Consider the following 26,878-nt stretch of genomic DNA (forward strand, 5'->3'; position numbering starts at 1 on the left):
ATCGGCACCTGCTTCCAGCCTCTCTCACTCTGGGTTTCTCAATGGGCTTAAGCCTCAGTCTGATCCTGACTACTGTGTTCTGCCAAGCAAGGAGACTTGTCTTATGTGAACGCCGGACAAAAGACTTGATTTAGCTCGGGGCTATAGTGTCACGCTCCCCAAACCCACAGCATGGGTCATTGGGCCAGAGGCATCAGACATGGTCATTTCAAAAGGGAAATCACACGCACACAGGCCAACAGTCAGGGAGACAATGGCTTGATGGGTCAAAGAAAACTGAACCACAGTGCACACAAACCCTGTCCCCCTACCTCACTGATGCTTTTTAAAATGGATCTCCAAGAAAATAATACCATCTTTCGGCATGCACAAATGCTGCATTTCTTTCAGAAAATCAAAGAAAATGGTAATTGCATTTTGGCCTAGTGTAAATACCCCCTAACTGTACCAGATTGTCTCACATTAATCCCCTCTGCCCCACTGACCCTCAGAAGAGCTGCTGGCAGACAGAGCAGTGACCACGGGACTGTCTGGAACACAAATGCCCCATTTCACCAGGATGTCCCAAATTCTACTATAAATACAGTGCACAATTTGTTATCTTCCTTTGTGCACTCTCTCTCTCTCTCATTGCGCAATATTTCGGTGGTCTGTAGATATTAATGTAAATAGCTCTAGAAGCTGAATTTTACTGGAGAGCCACATACTCAAACGAATCAAAATTTCCATAAAACATCTTTTTGCATTGTAGAGATTCATTAAACAAAATAGCAACCCCTCACCCCCTCCTTTCTTATGCACTCTGACTTCACTCATGAAAGTGTAGTGGGGGGGGGGGGGCTGACTCCAAAAGAACAGCTGAGCTGTTATCTTTGTCTAACCAAAACATAAAATTAAGATTGTGCCGAGTCGTAAAATCATTAATTCAAAATGTTTTACCTGCCAAGGTTAACTGTAAACTGTAACATGTCTATACATTGAAACAGTTATGGGTCGTTTTGAGCCTTCCTCCTGTCCACACTGGCTGTGTCCTTTCTAAAGTTCACCTGAAGCTATGAGGCTGCAGAAGACATTATTAATGAAATCAGGAGGTTACCTTCCCCTTTTCCTTTAAGTACAAAGTTCCCACTTTCTGTCTTCGCAAACACTGGTTAATAAATGTAAGTCAAAGTACATGTGTTGTTAAAAGGCAGATTAAAACAATTGCAAATCTATCTTTTAAGTAGTTGAAATAGCTAAAAATGAATATCATTCTGTCCTATTTTCTGACCTATTACATTACTCTGTGATTATCATTACGGGAAAGTGTTCAAATGTGTCCCATAAACCCCTTGTAGTTGACACCGTGTGACCTCCCATGTCTGAGGTGAGTGACACGGCGAAATCACGTTAAAACATCTCACAGCACAATGTTAAGGCGATGACTCATCTTCAAAGTGCTGATAGCTTTCGTCTTACAGCTTAATTTCCTCTGTCTAACGGACACAACCACAACACATTGCCATGCACACGAATACAGCGGTAGAACAGTAAGCGGACATGACTCATCTCTAGCTCAGGTAAAAGTCTGATGATAACGACAAAAAGTGACCCGTTTCTGATAAGTTGCTCTGGGAAATTGTGTCCCACATTGAGCAATGTGCAAGGCTCTGCAGTCAAAGCTTTCAAAATGACAAAGCAATGACAGTTTATACCTCTTCTTACTATCATGAGGAAGAGACACAAAAACAGTTGACTTCATGAAAAACAGTTTATTGACCCACTGATATCACTTTGTTGTATATGGAATAAATAATGCAAGAGAAAAGATACAATGCAATGGCTGGAAATCTGAGTGACAACACAAAACAGACACACAGTATTTGTGTCTAAAAACTGTATGTTTTTAGAAATTTCATGAAAGCAGTACCTCATTTGTAAATATTTAGCTGTTTCATATACAATATAGGCTATATAAAAAACAGACCAGTCAGAAATTGCACATGGTGATGATGATCACTCCTCTTTGGAATGACTGATAGGTCTTTTATATGAAGCTTAGCTATACGTTCTTCAGATTCCCGGAGAAGCAGATATGACACAGTAGACAAAATATATACAGTATGCTTGGTTCAGAATCAGCACATATCCGGTATCAGATCAAAAAAAAACAAGGTCATACCACCAAACATGTTTCAGTGGACACAAGCAGAGCCAGAGGCTTCAATACTGCATTTTCAATATTTCCTATCTGTAAAATCTGCAACACACACAGTCGAGCGTTTCCATGAACGAAAGCCAACAAAACTGTTCACAGAAAGAAAGACAAACTGTACTTGTACACATTATGAACTTGATATTTAATGAGAGCGCAACAGGCTACTGTACATAGCTTATTTTAAAGAGGCAACACAGCTGATGCTACATATCAAACAGCAATCATGACGCCTTTGTAACAGGATAAGTGAATGGTTCAACACTGATAGCAGCTATGTGGAAGTGTGTAACTCACGCCTTAGCAACAAATGTAATGAACATTAACTTTAGAACTACTAAAGTCAATTAATAAGCCACGATGGATGGGGGACACAGGAGAAAAAGGTTTCGACCACAGCACCGGTTTCACAAACTACGGTCCCGATTAGTCTGATTCACATCTTTAAATTACTGGGTGACTTCACGTGATATGAGAAGCAGGCACAGGCACGTCTGAACACACTTGGGCACATACGAACATATGACGTACAGATTTACCGTGTGCACTTTTCCTAGGCCTGTTATGAAAAGGCTTTAAAGGCCTCAGCAGATAATGGCATTATCAATCCTATGTGCACTCATCACCTTTAAGGGAAATGCCTTTAGATGATCTACTATGTATAATGGTTTTAATTTTAACTGATCTGATCTTATCTTGGTCTTTACTGTAAGCCTACATACTGTATGAAGTTGTTAACATTTCAAATTTAAATGTATTTCTATCTGAGGTGTTGGCTTGTGCATTAGGGTGGCTAAGGTTTAATTATTTGAATACCATGCTTCCAGTGTTAATAAATACAAAATATAACTTTAAACATTCCTCCTTTTCAAATTAGCATTCATCTGTCAGAGTGGCAATTTTCAGCCACTTTGAGCTTTAAAAGTGCAACATACATAGCAGGAGTTTATAGCTGTTTATCCTCTAGGTACCATTAACATCCATACCTATTTTCATTGTACGAGAATCAGTCAGAAAGAATGAGCAGCCAATAGACCCGCGGCATATTGCCAACCATAGGGCCACGGTGGTTACAAATCAATAGTCAGAAGTAAATCACACTAAAATAAAAGCACTTTGCTATGTCTTCCAATTAGAAATTCACAGTTGTGTTCCTGTTAAGTGCTGTGTAATCATTCCACGGAGCTTTCAACAAACCGTTTATCTACAGTAGTGCTGTAATAACTAAGCAAAGCATTTCATTTTAAACACGTTAAAGCTCAATTTATCAGGGAACAGCCTGCGTGTGCGTCATTTTAACCGAGCCAGAACCAGTTAAGGTGTCAAATCGGTATCCTTTGTGATTGTCAGATAACACAATAGTGTGTTTGCTACAAGATATGGCACACAAAAAAAAGCATAATGTGCAACTTAAAGCTTTGGGCACTTAAATGCCTGAGGTAGCAAAATAATCTGTACATACATCATATACAGTATAAGCAGCGACAGCCCCTAAAATACTTTGGCACCGAAAAAAACTAAAAAAAAACTACATCTGCTCTCTGAGGGTGAACAGTGTGGTTAAGTCCTGAAGAGGGCAGCCTCAGGCCATTAAAAGAGAACCCTTCCTCCCTATGACTGGCAGTCCACTGTGTGTTGCCAGCAGCAGTGCCCACCTGCGGGAGCAACAAATCTGACTAATCTTTGACGTCCTTGACTACAGACAGCTGAGACACAGTTTTCTTGACCCGCAGAGCAGTGAGTCGAGCGGCGGGGTTGGCGTACCAGCACTCTCTCATCAGTTTGCCCATCACACGCAGAGCCTGTTTCATCAACAACAACAGGGACAGAGGATAAAAAAAAAATAACTTACACAAATGTGGCTGTGCGTGTGTGTGTGTGTGTGTGTGTGTGTGTGTGTGTGTGTGTGTCAGTACTGAGGCCTTTTATGTAGTTATACTGTAGATCATGGCAAAACAGTTTACTGCATAATGAGATTATTAACCTAATGTTGGTGTGATTATAGTTCCAAATTGAGTGGATTAAAAACCATTGCTTGTGTAGCTTTCCCAACTGCACTTGATGTCAGCCTTTACTACAATGTCTTATATACAAGTATTTGTTTTGATTTTTTCTAAGCTAACAAAATTGTTTATGACTGTTCAAACCTAAATTCATATGTATTTACCAAACCAATGTAATCAATGTAATAATCTAACAATCTGGGTAACCACAGATCTGTTCATATACCACAACTGAGCTGACAAAAGTCAGGGGGAACTCCAATGCTGGAAGTTACGTTAAGTCAGTTCAAAATGATGATTCCAGATAGTCAGTTCAGCGTGTGGATTAAAAATGTGTTTACACATGCGCCGAGCACCCCTTTATAATAAAGAAGCCTGTGGTGTAATCAAATCAAATTCAGCCTTTTGGCATGTTAAGTCACAGCGGACTTTTACACTTTCATACACACTGTTGAATGTGAATAATTGAGTATGGCATCATCAGGTGTTTTTTTTGGATCTCACCTCACAGCTCTGCCACTGGTTGGGAACGTTGGGTCTGAGTTTCTGCTCACACACCACTTTCCTCATGTCCTCGACGGTCGGATCAGAAGGCACCAGGTCATAATAAGGCAGCTGGAAGTCCTCCTGAAGTCCTGTCCAAGTGAAAAAAGATGGAAAATTAACCTCATTTTGTTTTTCCCCACCTAATGGGCAGATGATTTCGTTAAAGTGAGGTGTACTGAGTAAAAAAATATACACCACATTAAAATGAACTATCGGTGGTTAGTTTTGATAGTGACTTTTACATGGAATAATATATCCCTAAAAGAGCGGGAGTGTGTATGTGGTGCGTGTGGTTTGTTGTTTAATGTACCCCTAACAGAGCATCTCCGGGCCAGTTCCCAGAACACCAGGCCCAGCGAGTAGATATCCGAACGCTTGAATGACTCAAAGCTGCTCATATTGACTGTCTCATCCAGAATTTCCGGGGCCATGTACCTGCAGAGGACAAAATGATTAAGACCTAATGAAACTAAAATAGCCCAGTACTTCCTTGAATATTTCCCTAACCTTAATTTGTTTTTGTCTTGTTATTTTTTGTAAATCTTTCCACCATGATCTCTGAATAGAAAAACCTAAAATATGGAGCAGCTACAGGCAAAAACAAGCTTGGTTCAAACATTATGTTCCTGGTTAGTACTTCATCCTTAAAAACAAAAAAATGACAGCACTCACTGATGATTTATTGCTTAAGTTTGACAACAATATCACTCTATACATATACAGGCTCTATATAGGTTTTGATCCATAGATAAATACATGTGTGGCTCTCTCCATGTTGTGAGTCAATTCAAATTATTGGCCATAATATCTATATGATGCTGACCTCAGAGAAATTCAGAGGCTGACTACTGTGTAAACTCCATGGGGAATCTATATTGCACAAGTTTTGAAGTTTGTGCTTGTTAACTGTGTGTTGCCTTGTGCCGTAAATCCAACCTTTTGGTTCCCACTCTATGGTTGGACGGTATGTCGACGGTGTTGGTGCTGGAATCATGTTTCACAGCCAGACCCAAATCTGCGATGACTGCTGTGCCGTTCTTTTTCACCAGGACATTCTTAGACTTTAAGTCTCTGTGAGCAATGGCAGGTTTTCCTACACAAAAGCAAGTCCACAAACAAGGTCTGAAAAACAACAATATTTGGACCAACTTTTTGTAGTGTTCTTACATGCCTTATAACATCATCTAATCAAATGATCATAGCCATCAGTGACAGTTAACTTTAATGAAATATCACAATTGAATTTTATTAGGTTAACTGTGTAATAACTGCTGCGCTGAAGTGACTGGTCAGTTAATCAATTAGTCTATCTATGGAAATCATTTTGAAATCATTTATCGAGTATTTAACATGATGTTATGTTGCATGATCTATATTATTTTGTTGTGTTTCAGACAGCTTGAAAAAACAAGACACATAAAGAAATAACTGAGGTTCAGAGATACATTATTTTGACATTTTAGCAAAAAAGTAAAATACATTTTAAATTGCAGTCCTAAATAACATTTATTACAATGCTTTAGGGGATACAACAGCTGATTGTTATTGATGGGATCTGGGTTAAGACAATACGTTAGTATATGATGGGATTACCGTGAAACAAAAATAGTTTGAAACCCCCAAATGTGAGTTCAGTTCCCAATAATCCATGTTCTTCAGTCAGTAAAGAAAGCCTTACCCTGAGTGCCAATGATTTCCATGTGGAGATGAGCCAGGCCACTGGCTATGGAGAACGCGAGGACGGCCATGCCTTCCACAGAGAGGGTGTACCTGTTCAGGTAGTCATACAGGGAGCCATGCTCATGGTACTCTGACACCAACCAGAGCTGAGTCCACGAGCCATTATCTAGAGCAAATAATACGCTCACGTTAGCACATTTATCTCAAAACTGAAATGTGCAACTTTGAATCGTGTATCTAAATGTGACACCTTTGTTGTCTGCAGCAATGAAGCCCAAAATGTTCTCATGTCTGAGCATGATGGTCTGATAAATCTCTGCTTCACGAAACCAAGACCTCTCGTCCCTGGAGGAGAAGATCTTCACCGCCACGTCCTCTCCTCGCCACCTTCCCCTCCACACCTCTCCAAAGCGACCCTTACCGATGGTCTCCTGCAGGACTATGGTCCGCGCTATAGTCCTCTGGACCAGCAGTGGCAGACCTGCAGGACATTTACACCAGCTGGACCATGAGCTGATATTGATTTGTAACCAATGCGTTGTTCCATACCTTATTATTAAAGTCTTAAGGCGAGACACTGCAGGTGAATAGGGTAACATTTTTAACTCAGATATCATTGTGAAACTTTGCCAGTTGATTTTAATTGAAAAAAATCTTTTTCGTATTAAAATTTTTAAAGAAATGTTTGAAGGAAAATGCAAATCTGAAAAAATCGAACTGATAATGTGTAAATTCAAATAGATATATAAAAAATAACTAATGTCGGATTAAGCCAGCCATAAAAAGTATGAGTTATAGTCTTAAAAATGCATTTCTAGCATGTTTTTAAGAACAAAATGTATCATAAATCATTACATTAACGACATATAAACAAATCCTTCTGAAGTAGCCTTCAGAATAGTGCTTGGAATGATTATGGAAAGTTTAGTTGAGATTTGTGGTTCAGATATTTAAAAAAAATAATAATAATGTTGAGATAATGTCCGTTAAAGCTGGGGTGGAGAATTTGGGGAGAATATAGCAGTTGGGATAGAGATTTGAATCCAAATACCTCAACTGCTCCACTTGTTCTCTTTGGTCACTCCCCTATGGTCCCTCCCTGACACGCTCTACACAAACAACGTCGGTGCCAAATAAGAACAGAGTTTTATTTATTTTTATTTATTTTTTTATCAGAGCCTCGCTCTGATCGGTCAAAGTGTACCGCTCATGTTAATTTTGACCAATCAGAAATCACATACCCCAGCTTTAAGGATGGTTGTATTGGAGAAATATACAAACGCAAACAGACAAGGTTTAGTAATATAAACACTTAATTGTACATTATGTGCCTTTTTTATTATACTTTCGTGAAAAAATGGAAGATACTTGAAAATGTTATGTTTTTGCCTTCTGCCTTAAAAAGCCTAATAAAGTTGAACCCAGATTGAATCATTCTGTGTTGTCATGACTGCATTCCTCTTACCTGATCCAGAGCCCGATGTGCTCATGTCGTAGATCAGTTCTTTGAGACATTTGTCTGGTGACATGAGCATCTGGTCCTCCAGAGGCTCCTCTGGATCCTGTTTGTGGGCTCTGCTGGAGACACAGTGGTTACCCTGCACTACCAACACACCCAGCAGGAGGCCCACACATAACAGGCAGGAGGGCACCACGATCAACACAGCCAACTGCACCCTGCTCCAGCCCGGTTCTTCCGAAGGCCTCTCTGGTGACACACACACACACACACACACACACACACACACACACACACACACACACACACACACACACACACACACACACACATTGTCAATTAATTAATGTGCTGCATTGAGCTTACACACTTACTGGGTGACTAGTTTGATATCAGGAGGAGAGTGATCAGCTGATCAATGGTTTAATGCAGCTTATCTTTTTGTTGCTTTCATTAGAAGGATGTTTTAGATTGATTGATTGATTGATTGACATTTTTATTATGGACATAATGAGATGACTGTAGTTGTACATTGTGACAATACGGTTTGCATATCATATTTCTCTAAAAATGTTACATCTTAAGACAAACATGCAATAAAATGAGAGAGAATTGCAATAATGTTGATCAACTCCTAATTGTTGCTCCCTCTGGTGGTCATTATTGATCATGGCATCCAGTGTGGTGTGTACAATAGAGTGTGGACTGAAATCACCTTCCCAAATTGACAACACATTAACAGTGGGGTACAAATACGGCTGGGGCATGTTGATGCACTATATTTTGACCCTGAAACAAGCTCAGAAAAACCCAGTCATCACCCTGTCGACAATCGTCAAATTTAGAGGGGTGGAAATTGTGCATTTGGCAGATTGGGACAAGATGTGTCTGCCAAAAAAATGTGTTTTTCCAGAGCACCAGCCATTTGCATCACTGCCCATAGATGTCATCAATACTAAGTAATTAAGAGATGAATTAAAAGATAATATCATCTTAGTGCCTACATTTTTTTCTCCAGAAAGTCAAATAAATCGAAGGATGAAATGTGTTCTATTTCTCACAACATTTAAGATAAGTGACATGCTCTGAACAACAACGAAAACAAGTGCAATATGAGACCTTAAGCCCACTTTAAAGGTGGGCTGAGCAAAACAACGTAACCTGGCATTTCAATCTCTGACCTTCATTCTGTCTGTGGGTGGAGACAGAGGAGACAAACAAAGATAGCAGTGCTGGTGGGCACTGGGATAATCTGAGATTCAAAGACGTGCTGAGAAAATGATGCACAGTGATCCCCGAAACAGCATCAAAGCACAGTACCACAATCAAATGATTAATCCAATTTAGACTTCTTTTGCCTCATATTAACTACAGGATTGGAATGATTGCAGCGGGTATTATTAACTATTCTAACACCCACAGACACACATACATAGACATACACACACACAAACACAAACACACACACACACACATACACACACACACACACACTTGCATATGAGTATTGTAGTTTTACAGACATAAATGTGGATCAATGTTCCTGAAGATTTTTCATCTCCCAAAATCCCTAAAGTAATAAAATGTCCTCATGAGGTCTCCCTCTAACATGCTGTGCAACATGACTCCAGATGGCCCAATGTGCAAAGCAACACGTCGTGAACTAAACCACAGTTTCCTAAGACATCCTTAGCCTTTTACCTAAATAAATATCCATGTGTCCCATTTCAGTGCGGGAGATACGATGGTGCAAAAACTAGACTCTGGCCCAGTGGCGAAAGACCTTCTAAAACTGCATCCATGTTTTTTTTTACTCTGCATGGGTCAAGGAGGTAATAATCTCAGCACTCATTTCTCCAACATCTACATAAATGTTCTGAAATGAATTTGTCAGTGTGTTAAAGGGCAATAGACTTAACTAAACTAAACTAAACAAACAGAGACACCAAACCACTTACTGATACAAATAGCTTCACCTTATAACTTTGAATGCATTCTGCCATTTAGGCTAGTACAGCCTGAATCACATTAAGTCATTATTATGTATAGAAAGTAAATTATATACAGTATGTTTCACAAGTTTGGTCTAAACTTGGAAAGACTGCTTTTAACGTCAGTGCCAAATTACAGCATCTAATTATAATCAATACCTTCATACCCTTGATCAAATTCAGACATGTTATCTTTAAATCTGCTAAACGCTGCTTGTTTTTGTATTGTTGTTTTCGTTTAAGTCGATGTCATTGTAAATTATGGTCACCCCTCACTGATTTCTCATTGAGTGTAAATAAAGGTTGAGTGAATATAACGCACTGGGTGAGCTCACGTGCTGATGTTTAGCAGAGCGCTGGAACAGATTGATTCTTTGGTCCCCCTCATTCAGAGTCAACACCCTCACAGCCCCAGGGTGCTGTCCTGACCCGTCTCAACCTCATCAACAGATGCAGCACTTAACACTGAAAATCCCCTGCATCACTCCCACATTTTATGATCTAACTTAAAGGATTTCAGATGAACAAATCAGTTGGTTGGTTTTCTTAACTGTGAATAATATAATGTGGGGGAAGAGGGTATAAAGGCGGTATTTGTATTAATATAGAGTTAATATAGAGAATAAAATCATGGCTACAATAGGGTGAACATTGGACTTATTCATCCAAACACACCGCAAAGGCCATAATACGTCAAATGTGAGTGTTTTTGGAGAACGGTATGAAGTTCTGGCCCAACTGGCTTAAAAAAAGTGATTAATGCAGCTTTGACTAATCTGATTTACATTTTTTATGAATTATCCAATTTACATTTTCCTATAAAGTAAATTGCCATGAGCGCACACTGGATGCACATATAAACAGAAATAAATACAATATGTTCAATTTAATTCAATTAAAGCAATTAACTAAGCATTAACTCAAAGTTATGCTTAGTAAATGCTTAACTAAGCATAAGTTAACTAAGCATAGTTCATGCTTAACCAAACATTAATTAACCGTTAATAACTAAACATCAACAGTTTGCTATACTTGATAAGCATTAACTATGCATTACCTAACCATTAATAGCATCAAGTAAGCATTTACTATCAGTTCATTAATGTACCCTTAGTGTTTTACCGATTAATCCACCTTTCCTAATTTTTACCACTTTTCTTTTGTCGCTCTTATTAAAGGCTAAACATTCATCATCATACATTGATTTTCAATTTGCCCTTAGAGAGGACCAGAGATTGAGACGGATGGCATCCTATTGGCTGACTGTATACCTGTGTGCAGGTGCAGAGTCTCGTTGTTGCAGAAGTCAGTGAAGCAGCAGCTCCTCTTGGACACATTTCTGGAGCTGTGGCAGAAGACCTGGCCCTTCATCTCCGAGGGCGACAGGCAGGACTTGACCGTCTCCTCCTTCCCCTCGATCAACATCACAGAGTTCCAGCAGGCGCCGCCGTCTGCCGCCGTCTCACAGGTGTTGTTGGCGCACAGGTGGCACACACACTTCAGACCTGAAAAAACATCGCAGCATCACTCGAGATGGTTACATAACTCTGTATCCGCTAGACACCGGTGAGTTCATTGATTTGTTAAACCACCCAGGGGGAAAAAGGACACCAGACAAACAGTTTAATCCACAGACTGCCGTGGTCAGTGGTCATGTTGGAAGCAGGATACTCATGTTATATAAGGAGATATCCATGTTCTTAAATGGCAGGAGGTGGAATGACCGGTGTAATGCCTCTTAGTTTAACACCTAGATAATCGTGTGTACTTTGAGCTGATGACATGCTTTGTTTGATAAGACTGTGAGGGACTGATAAGCAAGTCTGCGCTGCCTGCTCACTGGAGAAAAAAAAATGGAAATAGACTGAAGGAACGTTATACTGTATGTTATATTCATTGAAATTATATTTAATAGGCAGTGGCAATAAATAATAAGGTAAGCAAAAGGTCTCCACAGCGTCCAAGTACAAATCAAATTATAAAGTTGTTGGAAAAAAAACTTCATGCACTAAATTTTTTATCATTTCAAGCATTTTTTAAATGTGACCATTAAATATTAAGTAACAACATATTTTTGACTTGTATGTAAGTTAAAACGCTTAGTGAAACACACAATTAAGTTTAATGTTGCTGACAGTGTCAACAAAACTGGAAAATGTGTAACTCCTCAAAATAACATTAGTGTGTACCTTACAAAGGGGCCAGTGACTGTAACTTCCTATATGTGGGGGCTGCTGTCTGTAATGTATATCCATTGTGAGGTTAATAGTCTGCATACAAGCTGAGTATTGTTAGGCTATGTGACATCACAGTTGTCCCCTTAAGGCCTGGAAGAAGAAGCAATCTAATCGCAATGCTCTTTCCAAGAATGGAAAAAAACTATCACATTTGTTAATCTTTTCCGGATCTTGACAGAAAAGAACAGACATTAAACTAGATACATTTCACAACTGGAAGCAACAACATCAGGACCTTGTTTTGAGATGATGGTCATGGTCATGGTCATGATAGTCATAGCATTTTGTAACTTGGGTTTAAAGTTACATGTGAATGGTCCAATGAATGGATTCAAGTTATCATTTTAAGTCGGAGAACAGGATGTGGGGGTTCAAATGTTATGATCCTTTTGTGTCATCCATTTGGATTTGTTTTAATGGGTTTAATAAGACGTATATTATTGAAAGAGAAAAGGGTGGGCAAGGATGTGAAAAGTAACATTTGAAAGGTCTCCCAGCCTGTGTTCCAGCTCATTCACACCAGAGTGATAGATCTATACTTCACAAGAAAAAAGGCTGGCTTTGGTTTATATTTTTCTTTAAGTCAACAATCCATCAATGTTTTGGCCCGTCTCTTAATAATGTCTGACTTTCCTACCCTTTTTCTTGACTGTCAACACTGAAGCATTGAGGGAAAACAATTTTGGTAGAGAGAAGGACAATAGATTCTATGGCCTTGATGCACTCATGTCCATTTGAACCAACTCAAGATGTAATTGTGTATGTGAATAGGTCCCAAAATATATCTAGTTTCCTTTCCTAAATGGTTAAGCACTTTTCAACAACTATTATATTCTTAAAATAGCATATTTTAACAGAATAATTGAATCATTAGTTTTGAAAAAAAAAGATAAATCACCAACCTCGTGTTATACAGGACTTTGTAAAGCTCCTCCAGCAGTAAGAGAGACCTCTTGACAAAATTAGCAGATGACAAAAATACTTTGGTTAAAGGGAAGGCTGACTGATTAGGCTGAATGACAAAAAAAGTGTTTGTATTAAAGCATACCTTTGGGTTTCTTGGCAACAACTTTCTCAATGATAAGTGCTATTATTACACGTTTGAATATATCGGAAACTGAGGGTGTAACAAGGCTAATTTACACGCTTTGTTAAGCATGTGTTACTGAACATTGGTGTACGGTATTTTAATCATATTTGATGGTGGGTAAGTAGAATACTAAAAGTGTTTTCCGTTATTAGGCTATATTAGACAAAAAACAACAAAGTCTGGCAAATTAAAACCATAAAAAGCAAAACCGTGTTCAGATGGCAGAACATACATGTACATAAATATGTTTTCGTAAAATAATGATAAAAGTTTAGTCTATTTTCTGCTCCATATCTTGCGTTTCATTTACATCAAGCGATCAATGTTTGCTCACATCAAATGTATACTGTAATATTTTACCTCAATCAGACCTTTAAAATGACCATTTGCATGACATATCCAGACTGTCTGTGGCTATACCACAACATTTGTTTGAATGTATATGACACTGTATACACTGTAAACTGGGAAACTGTTGCCTCCATAGAATATCCCGCCTTATGTTCACTCATCCCTACATCTCAAAGTCACGTTTACTCTCTGCCTCTGCTCTCATTTCTCTGTCATCCAGCAGCTGTCAAAAAAATCACTTCCAATTCAATTTAATTTTGTTCTTCAATGCTTCAGTTCTGTTTGTCCTTGAACGCCTGAAAGACTTGGTTTTCTGCATTGTGGACAGTTTTGTAGATTAAATCGTTTTTCAAAGAAACATTGTGTCACAAAAAGTTGAACCAAATCAGTTCTGAATATTCCCACACATCCTGGAATATGTGCACACGCTTCTTGCAGAACCTTTTTACAAGAGGTAATCTCAGACAGAAAACACTGCTGATTAGCTGAAAGTGTGTTCAATTATCTAACAAATATAGTGTGAAATAAGTGCACTTCTATCAGGAAAAGGAATGCCTTAAAAGAGCCTTCAAAACTGTTTGTCCCTACCAGATATAACACTGTTATATCCGCTGAAAACGCACACCATCCTGTCCAACAGGCACTCCACTTTTTCAAGTAAGAACTAACGTTTTTTTCTAAGCCTGATCCATCACCAGCCCCCCAAAAAACAACAACAAAAAAAACAAGGACCAGGGTCAGCACTCTCCATCTATTTATGTATTGAGCTTAATCAGACAGACACATTTTTAGTCAGACATAAGAGCACACTACAGCACAAACAAGCAGACAACACCATTAGGTGTAATGTGTGCAGTTTTCCAGTTTACTTGTCCACAAACCTGCAACTGAAAAGGATTCAGGTAGGTGAGTGACGCACAATGTGATGAAATGGCTTCTTTTTTTTAAAAAAGACTAAATTAAATTTATAATGATAACAAGGAAACAACTGTAAATCTTCACATTCAAACTGAAACCAGAGGACCATGAGAAGGATCCTTTGAAATAATAGAGTTGCAGATTAATTTTCTGTGAATAATGGATTCATGAAAAATTGTTTCAGCTCATGGTATTAATCCATAATAGGCTACAACTTTTATTTAATATTAAATAAACAAGTTTAATCAATACTATTTTTAAAGAAGACAGATATACCCTTACATTTTGACCAAACACAATGATAACATGACCTCACCAGCACAACCTCACAGCATGAACACTGATTTGGACATAGCAATTAAGAATACACATGACAATATTCTCTGGCTATTAATTTATTTTATTTTTGTTATGTTAAAGGCTAAAGTCAAACAACATGTTCACCAAGCTGTCTGTTTAGATTAACTATTTTGGGCAGCAACTTAAAACACATCAATGGAAACGTGAAACATCTGATTGTTTGTTGTTGTTGTCAGTTTTTTTTCTCAATACTTTCTTTAGATATTTCATATTTAGATTATTATATCATATTAAAAAGTGCTTCAAACTTCATAAACGGTGTTAAGTTATATATCATATAGCCTAATTCTAAGAAAAGTCTGTACAGCTTTCCGAATAATATAAAACATGAGCGATTCTTAGAAGTCAGGAATGAAATATTTATCCCAGTTAGTATGGCTGGTGGTAGGCATTTAAATAGCCTAATGAACATTAAAAAATAAACAATTTATTTTTCAATGCGAATGCACTTGAGTAACGGAGCCTACGTAGCCTGATGCAACGTGATTGAGCGGGATCTGACAGCTATAGCCTAGGCTACTGTACCTGCAGTCAGCTGGGCTACTGATAGAAAGATCAACGCCGCGTGAAAGCTCCGCTTCCCGGGACAAGTCATGGCAAGGACCGCATGGGCTCCGTCTCCGAGGCACAGCTACTCTACTCCAATCACAGCGCTACATTGCGGTGAAGTCCTTTAGGCCATGCAACCCGCAAGAAAAAAATAACTAATAAACACGCCTCGCACTATATGCGGGGAGAGGAAACGGTAGACTGCGGTGAGAGGCTCGCTCCGCCTCTGTTGACTGGGATTACACGGATTAGCACTGCAGACCTCTGATAAGGACATGTGAATGGCCAGAGAGAAAGTGAGTTGCACATCCATTTAACTGCGGGTCCAGTGAATTGCCACCTCCCTCTTTGCGTAATGAATATAGAAAGTGCAACGGAGCGGAGGTGACATCTCTCACTTGTTTATAGGCTCAACTTTAATGTAGAAGGTAACCAGGTCACTTTTAGTATTTTTAGGAAACTATCTCTTTTTTTTAACAAACTATATTTACAGTCTATCTGTAGGCCTATCTGTAGACTACACATGACGCGTTATGAACCCCCCACTGATCACAACAAACACACAGTACCAGTGAGCATGCATGGGTTTCCAAGGGAAAGTATGGATGGATTAACACTGGGGCCTTTTTTATGCTCCTCCACTGTGTATTTAACCCATCCCCTCCAGTTTCCATTAAAGATGGAGTCAGGTTCTGGAGCACTCTTGTTCAACAAAAACAAGAGTTCAACAAAAAGTGTTGTCACTTTTTGTCAAAATCAATGAATATTTCCTCACCATGCGCTACCAGTCTGTAGCCTATGTGCTGAAAAAATATCTGGTGTTAATACACAGTCTTAATTGGCTCTGTAAACTGGTATGTAAGGGTATACAAGGGGTGTTCCATAGCTAGCAACATGCCCTTTTACAGAGCCTAGGCTGTGAATTAATTAAGAGTGGATTTCTTATTCAGACACAGCCAGGTAGCTGATCGTGAGGAGACATTCACTGATTTTGACAAGAAGCATTCTCCAGAATCGCTGACTCCACCTTTAATTATAGTGCACACATCCGGCAGTACATGGAAGCAGGGGCGTAGCACCAAATTCTGGGCCCCTATACAAAAAGTCCTGATGGGCCCCCTGAAAGGCGGTCTTACAATACACACGGCTCTCTGAGCCAGACAACTCCACAATATTTCATTTGATGAATGACCAAATCATTACTTTTAGCAGTGTTTGTCGCAGAAAATGTCTTAATGAAGGTGGTCACTGGACACAGGAGGCGCGGCGCGGCAAAAATGTTGGGGGTATTTTGCTCAAAGATGCCAATGCGTACTATAAAAATAAACGACTGTTTATTTGAATACGAAAATACAACACACACTGACCTTACAGTTGTGCATGGCCATCACTCTCATGCATTCATCAGACTTTTCTCTGCGCTGTCTGAGCTGATAGATAGGTTGTGTTGCCACAGTGATGTGGAGTCTTAAACTGTTCTAGCTTTGCAGCACTTATTTCTGTACAGCTAAATATCCCCATAGAAACATCACTGCGTTTATTTTCGCCACCAGTTCAATTCATTGTTGGCTTGCTCCTGCTTATTCTCCCGCACACATGCCTTAGGGGCACTTTACACGACAACACGAAACGGTGCAAACGCGGAAAAATTCCCGCGGTTGCACTATATCATTTACAGGAAAACAGCAAACGCAGGCATGAAACCGCAGGTTTTTGAGATCACCTCCCAGGGAGGATTTTTTGGAAAACTTAACGATTTTGGTTTCCTGTAAACACCGAAACCATTTCCCCTAATAACGCTGACGTCACGGCTCCACCCTCACACATGCGTAGTCAATAACATTTGCTGTCAAAATACCCACAAGCGAGTTATAAAGTTAGAAGACAACATGAACGGTGTCTCCACGGCACCATCACTGTGATCAGCGGAGAGTGTCGTGCAGCGCTAAAATATAGGCTAACACTCGCCAATTTAGTCCAAGCGATTACCGTAGTAAGTTATTGAGACCACCCGCCAATTTGGCTGGGGAAAAATTTGTGCTCTGCCTGTTTTTCTAGCTAAATAAACGTGTGTCACTTCTATATGCCAGGGACACGGCTCTCTCTCTACATTAAAAACACTATCAGCGTGCACGTGCAGCGGTTAAACTAGCGGCTACTGTTCAACAAAAGGAGCATTAAGGCTACGGCTTCAAAGTAAAAGCATTTCACTGGCTAAACATTAATACCATTTCACTGGACACACGTGAGTTGACTTTTATTTTGAAGTACGCCTAACAGGAAGGTATCCGCTCACGAAGCCCCTTCACTATCAGCAAGTCTTCTGTTTTTACGAGTTCAATGCGGTGAAATAAGAGGACAGAAAGCTTGTCTTTTACAATATTTGTAACCCCAAGCTTACACCAACCGCTTTATGAACGTTAGTGGCATTAATTTTCGGTTACAGTAAGGTTTTATGCATCAAATTGTACCGGAAGAGCTATCTACTAGGCTGCGTCACCGCTGACTATTGGCTTGGCACTGCTGCTACAGCGATTTCGTCCCGTTTCCTCTGAAAACTTGTGTAAGGGGTGAAGATGTCAGAAAAATTGTGTCTGAACGGGTTTTTTTTTTAAAACGAAAACTGGAAAACTGTCACGTTTTCACAGTGTAAAGTGCCCCTTAGTCATGCGCAGGCCCCTGATCTCCTTGCAAGGTTCAGGGGAGAAAAAAGCCAGTCAATTATTTATTTTTTTGATGGGCCCCCCTCTGCCTTGGGCCCCCCCACGACTGTCGCACTTTCCCCCGCAGTCCGTCGGCCCTGCATGGAAGCGTAATTATGTACCTACCCAGATACCAAAGGGAACCCCGTCCCCCACTATGTTGCAAAACGACCTGCCCCAAGTTTTGTGTGTTGATTAGTTGTTAGTAATATGAATAAACGTAAATGTTGTTGGGAATGTGCACCATGTGAGCCCAATATTAACTTAACTGCTGAAGGTCATTCATTTAGGATTGGCAAGATAAAGTAACAATGCAGGGTCCAGTGTACTTAAGAGGTGCAGATTTGCAGTTCATCAAATTACCAAAGACGAGTTTGGGCCAGAGGTTGCCTACTTCGCCTGATTGGTAACCAAGCCTATCTATTGCACCCCAGTGGCCACTACAACCCCCCTCCCTGGATGAAAAAAATTAGACATGAAAATAACATTTTGGCAGGCAATCCTCATCAATTTACTATCATTGGATGGACATTAAAAGCAAGAGGACTTTATTTTTGTTTTAAAATGTATACTTACCCATAAGTCAATGTGCCAACATGCTATATTATTTATGTGGCAAATGTTCTCAATTCAGCACACAATTGTGTATGTGTGTGTAACTGGTGGAGTCAGTCAACCCTCTGTGCCTCGTTGGATCAAATGACACTGCATATGAATACGGTCTACGTAGAATGTCAGACAGCTGTTGATAAATGGGAACAGGGCGTCTCTGAAGTTTCAGACCTCTACTCTTGTGTTTCTATCATCTGGCCCGTAGCCCTTCCAGCATATTAATCAGCCTGAGAACCGTCAGGAGCCCAGTTTCTGTTTTGACATCTGCTTAGATATCTGCCGTGCAAGCAGTTTCAGTTTACAGCTGGCAAGGGGGGGCTGGACTCGTGCCCCTTTCTCAAATAAATATAAACTATTATTTTCTTCGTATCAGTTCAGATGTAGAGCTGAATAATCTTTATTTGGAAATGGAAAAGACTTGACACCTAATATATTGTGATGATCATAGCTCCTATTGGACCTTTAAGTCACAAGTGAATGGTTAGAACAGGGGTTTGAGAACCATTATAGATGGTACTAAAACAAAAGCTACATGACAGAAATGACTGGATCTTCAATGAGTCACAACTGCAGTACAACTGTGCAGAGAAATCAAAATGTTCCCAGTTATGCAAAGGTAAATGAAAGTTTACTGCCATGCTAGCGGCTCTGTAAGGCTACACTAACATTTGCTAATTTGCACTTAAAAGATTTAATTAGTTTTGCTGTAATTTGATAATAAAACAAAGTATTGGAAAATGTAAAGGTTTGACCCAATGTTGGCGCTGGATGAAAAGTCAGGGGGATCACCAAAGGAATAACAATTTACCTTGAGGAGGGACTTCAATGTCTGAACCAAATTTCATGGCTATTTATCCAATAGTGGATGAGAACTTAATTTAAATCCCAAACTCTCCCAAATGAATGAATAATCAAATAAATAAAAGATACAACATCAAGACAAACGAGGCAGATATAACACATTTTTCTATTTAATTAATATAAATCACTAATTGATATAAAATGTTAAAAGAAATAAAAAAAGGCTGAAGTTTGACTTCATTTACTTGACAATGCACGCATTAAGACAACAATGCACGCGTTAAGACAGTATACAGGCTTTACAGGCTTACTTACTTACAGACCTCTGGAGGGAATAGAGCTCAGCTTAATCTAGCAGGTATTTTTATATGTTCTTTTAGCATTTGTCTCTGGAAAGCTGAGAAAACAAAACACGGAAGGGGTACATCATTCTTTTTGAAATCCAATGAGATATACAAAAGGTTTGCAACGGAGTACTTTGAAGTTCGACGATATCTTAAGGATAAGAACAGTGCCACTGATGCAGTTGTACAACTAAATGTTACACGACATCCCAAAAAAGCTTGTTCTGGCAGCATTGTAAACAGAGGTACATGACACACAAAGTAAAACATGACTGCTGTGATAACTTTTGAAGAAGTATGCAGATGAAAATGGCAAGTGGATTTCTTGACCAAATGAAGCCAACATAATGCAAAAGAACAATGCAGTACAATTAAAGAGATAAAGTGAAATAGCTCATATGTTGAGACAATTTTTCAACAACAACAAAAAGTGTGGTTCTAACAAAAGCAAGCCGCCTACCCAAATGCCCATGTAACAGTTTCATCCACACAGTACGTAGCTAACAGTTCAGCTCCTATGTCACAAGTTGAATAGATATTTTTCTCATTTCCTAGACCAGTGGCAGTCTTAGAAAATGCCCGGTAAGCCATCTTTGGATGCCAAAATGTGTCCCGCCAAGTGTTTTTCAAATAAATATAGGTCTGTGCCACTATAAGGGCACTGAACCCATTAAGTCTTTTGTCTTGTGAGTTTTCTATACGATGCTCCAGCGTCTCTTGAATGTCTTCAAAGGCCTTTTAGTGTGTCTGCCTCTTCCACCTCGAGGCAGCCTCAAATGTCTGTTTTGATTTTGTCTAGAGAGTTGTCGATCTTTGAGAGAGTCTTTTTGATGCGTAACGCTGTTAATCTGGCTGAAGGATTCTGGTACCAGCACTCCTTCATGAGTTTAGCCATGGAGGTTAAAGTCTGAAAATGAATAAGGAGAATTGAATCAATCAGTGTCAAAATGAGAAGGCTATTGACAGGATTTAACAGTTGGGACATTACTTACTGGGTCTGAAAACCATCTGTTGGGGATGTTGGGCCGCTGCTGATCCACACACACAACCTTCTTCATGTCTTCAAAGCTGGGATCACTTGGGACCACATCATGAAAAGGTGGCTTGTAGTCTTCTACAATGCCTACACGTAGAGCAGAGAATGCAGCAATTCAGTTTCAATATCACATCATTGAAAACAAAGAATAAAACACAAGTTTTACAGGCAAAAAGAAAAAGAAGGTGTATTTTTTAAAGGCTTCATTTTGTGGCATGGTGGTTCTGTCCTTGAATTGCTCTTAAGTGCAGCAGTGGGACAAAATGGAAATATGAAGTTACACTGTCCAGGCTAAATCAATATCTTAAGTGTTGCTGAAAGCCCAGTACCTACTATAAAGCAATAGAAACCATTTGACAGTGAGTGGAGTAAGTGGGTTTTATTTCACGTAAGATGCTTCTGGCTTTATGCGCAGACCACAGTCAATGGACGACCGACTGAGTATAAAAGCCACAGCATTCTATCTTTAGCGGAAAAGCTTCTTAGTTTGAGTTCTGTGGTGATTCTGAAGAGAACCACATGTTCACAACCATTTGAATACCTATTCAATGTTCAATATGCCAGCCTCTGACCACTAAAAGATAACAATACCATTTATGTGATAAATATTCTGCTTAAATGAGATTCATAACTTTTGTATGTCTACCCTATAACACAGAAGGTGCGTTCAGGTAATGCAGATTTTTCAACATACAAGGCCAACAGATGACCCAATTGATATAATTTAGGAAACAAATTAATATAAATAAAGGAGAACATTAATTAGGACAGGACCACAGAGTGTAAAACATGTACCAACCATTGCTGACTGTCCTCCTTGCGACCTCCCAGAGGACGAGGCCCAGGGCCCAGATGTCCACTCTCTTGTAGGACTCGAAACAGTCCATCTGGATGGAGTCATCAAGCACTTCCGGGGCCATGTATCGCTTTGTGCCCACTTTAGGGTTGTTACCCACATCTAACTCGTTGGTGTCTTGGAAATGCATGACCGCAAGACCTAGCAAGAAAACACAGAATACTTTAAAGATCCCAAAATGTCAAGTGAAAGATCAAAGTGAGAAGCAATTTTTCATTATTATTATTTCCCTGTCTCAGACAACTATGGCGAGGATAAATCCCTTCAAATAACTAAATGCAGAAAGACAACTTGTTTTTCATAACAGTCCTGTGATACAGGAGATACTTAGGCATACGAACAACTCACTTGGGAGATAAACAACTTCAACCATGTCTGTCGCGACAGCAAAATGCGTCACCCAGAGCCAAATTTATTACACGCTGCCTGTAAACATGTTTTTCGCCAGGTTCTTGCTTGTACCTGCATTAGTTTCTACTCAAGTATCTGCAATTCGGAACATTGGTGCATTAGATAAAGTGGTCCGCGTTCCACTAAATGTGTGTCTGATTAAGGGTTCATTGGGACATTTAGCAGCAGTTTTTTTCCCTAATTTACCAACTAATACAGACGGATAGATGAGAGTAGAGCGTTAGTAGTGAATGTTTCATCCTCTTCACATCTTTGAAAAATGAATTAAGTTTAAAGATATATCAGTGATTCTTGAGAACCGGGACAAAAGGCCGTCTTCCATATGTAACTGCTGTTATGTTTAAAACTAAAAATATTTAAAATTGTAGATGTTATTAGGGATTAAGAATAGAATGTCTGGAGCACAAGTATCCTCTTAAATGTAATTTTATCATTATTATGTCAAATATATGACACTTGTTATCTTCTCACGCCGTCCAAAACAGTGCGTCCACGGAGAAGGTTTCAATCTTTCAAATGCAATTAAACCTATTAAAAATGTACTTTAATGATTAAAAAGCAACACTAAATAATCTCTCATATCAATAACAACTGTTTTTCTACAACACATTCATGTTTTATAAGGATTCTAAGTGGTGGGACACTTTCAACACCGAATTACAATTTCTGAAGAAGTTATTTGAAATTTTTTGATAATTTTATTTTCCTGAAGTAGTTCATACCTGTACCTAACATCAACAGAAAAACCAAATGGCTACTAGATAAATTCCGTTTGTTATGTTTAAGAAACGTTAAATATGTCAACACCGTCAGACAGGAAATCTGACGGAGTTGACATCTGACGGTGGTGATAGGCCAATGACGGTAAAAAAAACAAAAGCTGGTTTGTCCCACTTCTCAAGAATCACTGATAGATTATAAAAGGAACAGGGAAATACAAATGAAAAAAAAACAATCAGTGCAATTCATCATATAGATCTGTCAGCATTCTCACCAAGGTCAGCAATGCAGCACTGTCCGTTTTTTTGAACCAATATATTTTTGCTCTTAAGGTCACGGTGGGCGATGGCCGGTTTGCCCTGGGTGCCAAAGATCTCCACGTGGAGGTGTGCCAGGCCGCTAGCGATGGACAGAGCCATGCGGAGGCAGCTGGACGCGTCCAGGGTGCTGAGCTGAAGGTAGTCGTACAATGAGCCCATCTCATGGAAGTGAGTGATCAGCCACAGCTGAGTACTGGAGTTCCTTGAGGTCATGTCTGACGCTATGAAGCCTACATTGAGAGAAAATATATGAATGCTTTGATCAACAATGAAGATTTTTTGTAATCGAAGCATTCTGGAGACGAGAATAAAATAAATCCATACCTATTACTACTAGCCAAATATCTTGCTAAGAAAAACTAAACCTTTATTTATCTAAATCTGGCAGTATAAGAATATCATACACTTATATATTGAAAGTAAATACTTTTTTTTTTCCAGATTATAGGCATGACACCACTGTCTACAAACAAGCACGTGAGGCAGCAAGATATATTCAAAAACTATGAGGTGTGTTGTGTTGTGATTCTGATTTCATGTTTTGGCTACGTACCCAGGATGTTCTCATGTCTCAGCAGCACAGTGTTGTAGATCTCAGTCTCTCTGAACCAGGACTTCTCGTCTCTGGAGGAGAAGATTTTGACGGCAACACTCTCTCCCTGCCACTGACCCCTCCACACTTCTCCGTAGCGGCCTTTACCTGGAAGGCAAACACATGGAATACAATGACTAAAGGATGCACTACCACACGTACAGATTTGTGTTTACTTTCTCTTACAGTATGTGTAAAGGGTGCTCAAAGCACTACTTTGACCAATGTTAGATCCATCTCTACAGAACTCTGCAGCTTCTTAGGCTATTTAGGTTGTAATCTTTCTGTAGGGGGCAGTTTCCAGCACATAAGAACTGTGATAAGGTTCACTGCTTCAAATAGCATGTTACATTACTGGATGGCTGGTGAAGAAGACAGTTTAACATTATGAAGCTTCAGCAGCACGTTGGTCAATGTGAAACTAGGTTTGCTGTTGGTAATATTATCTCTTATACTTAACACACTACAGCCAATCTCAAAAATAAAGCTTGTGCAATGTTTGGCTCCGATGGGACTCGATTGCTGAAACTGTTGCACATTCATTGTTGCCTAATATCAGAACATCCCATCAGCACTGGCCTATTTTGCAACCCAAATATCCTTATCAAATGTATGTATTATTTCTGGATTGAAGTACTTGTATTGCATGTATTTCTTTGAAGATCCACCTGTCTTAGAAATGAAGGCATAAAATCAACTGGAATGTTATTATGACAAAAGTGTTTTATCTGGTACCGGCTGAACTGAGCCTAAAATTCAGACTGGTTCGTCTTTTTAGCAGCCACTTTACTGCATTTCTGTAAAAATGCCCCCTGTGTGAGCACCGTGTTAGAGCATAATTGAAATGAATTGGTAGGCGGAATTATTCATAGGCGGTCTGCTATTGAAAACCTTTAAACAAAGCCTTTAACTTGACACTTACCCACACACTCGTTAAGTGTGATTTGTCTTGCAACGGTTCTCTGAACAAGGAAAGGGAGTCCCGAGCCACTTCCTGATGTGCAGGAATGATCCAGCAGATCCTGGGAAATAAAATAATAAACAGAAACAAAGAGTTAAGTGCTAGTGTGTGTGTGTGTGTGTGTGTGTGTGTGTGTGTGTGTGTGTGTGTGTGTGTAAGCAATAAGAATGAAAACCTTCCCGAAGGAGTCCTCTGGTTCGAGGAAAATATGATGAAATAAGGAGCATCTGGGACTTGGATGGAGACTAATACAAGCAGGCTGCCTTTGATGTGGCACCCACACGGCATTGGGGGAGAAAAGCTGTGTGTGTGTACCAGGATATTGTGTGTGTGTGTGTGTGTGTGTGTGTGTGTGTGTGTGTGTGTGTGTGTGTGTGTGTGTGTGTGTGTGCGTGCGTGTCTGGTCTATTCTGTTCTGGAGGTGCAGTGTGCCCCTTGCTGAGTAAACAACAGAAGTGCCCCCCCCCCCCTCCTCCCCGGTGACTGGTGTGGGCGCTGGAGATTTTTATCTAATCCGAGGGCCAGACTCCAAAACAGGCGCAATGCTGCTAAGCCTTTTATTTTTATCTGGGCTAGAAGACATGCAGCATCCCCGCAAGGACACAGGAGGGCAGTGCACACACAGCAACAGAGTCTGCAGCTTCTGAGCAAAACAAATGACTAGACAGGGAGGGGAGGACTGAGAGAACATTGTAACAACAACAGAGAAGAGTGATGCCTCCGATAAACAGATGCATAATGTCAGTGCTGCCTCCCAAAAAAAAACCAATTTGGAATCACGACACAGGGATGCAAGACAGAGGCCACAAAAATGAGGAGTCACTGCGTGGGTGTTTAAAGCCCCCCTCTTTAGTAAAGGAGGATTGTTTGTAGGAGTGTATATTATTTGGGCCAGGCCGTTAAGCAGCAGGATGCAATCGGAACACTGCAATATTAACATAATCAGGGAGCACTTCTGGGCAGGAGGGCTGCAGAGGGACGAGCACATGGGTTTCAGTCCAATTTGATTTTTTCACAGCCACAGCAGCACTGTTCCTAATAACCTTTCTCATGGCACAGCCAAGCACTTTTTAATTATGCTGAAACAAGTATTCCGTGGCTCCACAATTTGGTTTTGCCAAATGCATTGATGGACTATGGAAGTAGCTTGAGTGAAAGCCAAAATAAGCAATTAACTTATCTGACATACAGACTCACACATACATTTATATAAGAAAAAAAAAATCATACTTCAACAGTTGGACATTTATTAACAGGGTTAATAATTAAAGATAGATGTGATAAGCTAGGCTTTGAAGAGTTTGTACATGCTCACAGAAAGACATTCTTTGCTCCATGACAGCTGAAGAAGACAAAAAGGTGTAAAAAGAGATGTGAAATAAATAACAAAGTATCCAACTCTATTCTCTATCTTAATGTACAAGGTTTAAGTTTAGATACAGAAAATGGACACTTCTTAGAGCCCAGGCTAGACTGTGAGCAGTTTAAGCGTGAGCTAGTGAATGTGCTGGGTTGTCCTTTCAGACTAACCACAGGACTCCACCTAAACTCTGGATCCGTTTACATAAACTACTGTGCAGAACATTTGCCTTCCACAGTCGAGTGGAGAAAAGGAAAGAAAAAGAAAAGACATTTACCCAACAGAATGGAAATTTTTTGGCGCAGAATAAAATGCAAAAATAAGTTTTATGGTTGGACTTCAGCAATAGAAGCAAGGACGGACAATATGAAGCCACTTTGCATTGCTTTAAATGTTTTAAATAACAATGACCAAACACTCTTTGATATTATCTTGAAAGTACACATAGTTCAGAAGTGATGGTCTGTACTGCTGAATTGAACTATTTATGGAGATGGAACTTGACATAAAAATTACATCAGAATTTAGGCTAACCTTTGTGTCTGTACAGTGTGTCTGTCTGTCTGTCTGTCTGTCTATCTATCTATCTATCTATCTGTCTGTCTGTCTATCTATCTATCTATCTATCTATCTATCTATCTATCTATCTATCTATCTATCTATCTATCTATCCATCCATCCATTTATAACATTTACTGAACATACATCACTGGTTCGGGGTATTTTCTGTGCCTCAAATGGACTGATTAAGTAATTTAATGTGTTTGTTCAAAAAGTATATTGTT

General features: G+C 39.5%; 2 protein-coding genes across 2 annotated transcripts in view; both read right to left on the minus strand.

Annotated features, from left to right (window-relative positions):
• Positions 1–3,870: 3,870 nt before the first annotated feature.
• Positions 3,871–15,424, minus strand: acvr1c (activin A receptor type 1C; the record flags this gene model as incomplete). Its single annotated transcript, XM_080038390.1, has 9 exons — positions 3,871–3,996; positions 4,702–4,832; positions 5,054–5,178; positions 5,680–5,836; positions 6,422–6,589; positions 6,674–6,904; positions 7,889–8,131; positions 11,145–11,378; positions 15,355–15,424. The coding sequence occupies 9 exons, from the start codon at positions 15,422–15,424 to the stop codon at positions 3,871–3,873; spliced, it is 1,485 nt and encodes a 494-aa protein (XP_079894516.1).
• Positions 15,425–19,640: 4,216 nt separating this feature from the next.
• LOC307258964 (activin receptor type-1-like) overlaps positions 19,641–26,878 on the minus strand; it is a 31,028-nt gene continuing 23,790 nt past the window's right edge. Inside the window, exons 7-12 of the mRNA XM_080038657.1 lie at positions 24,695–24,794; positions 23,734–23,880; positions 23,135–23,410; positions 21,673–21,870; positions 20,830–20,960; positions 19,641–20,744 (exon numbers count right to left, since the gene is read on the minus strand). Coding sequence (XP_079894783.1) covers positions 20,610–20,744; positions 20,830–20,960; positions 21,673–21,870; positions 23,135–23,410; positions 23,734–23,880; positions 24,695–24,794 — 987 coding nt within the window. The 3' untranslated portion in view covers positions 19,641–20,609. The remainder of the gene's footprint in view (positions 20,745–20,829; positions 20,961–21,672; positions 21,871–23,134; positions 23,411–23,733; positions 23,881–24,694; positions 24,795–26,878) is intronic.

The sequence above is a fragment of the Ammodytes marinus genome (genome assembly GCF_949987685.1).
Source record: "Ammodytes marinus genome assembly, chromosome: 12".
In the NCBI taxonomy this organism is placed as follows: Eukaryota; Metazoa; Chordata; class Actinopteri; order Uranoscopiformes; family Ammodytidae; genus Ammodytes; species Ammodytes marinus.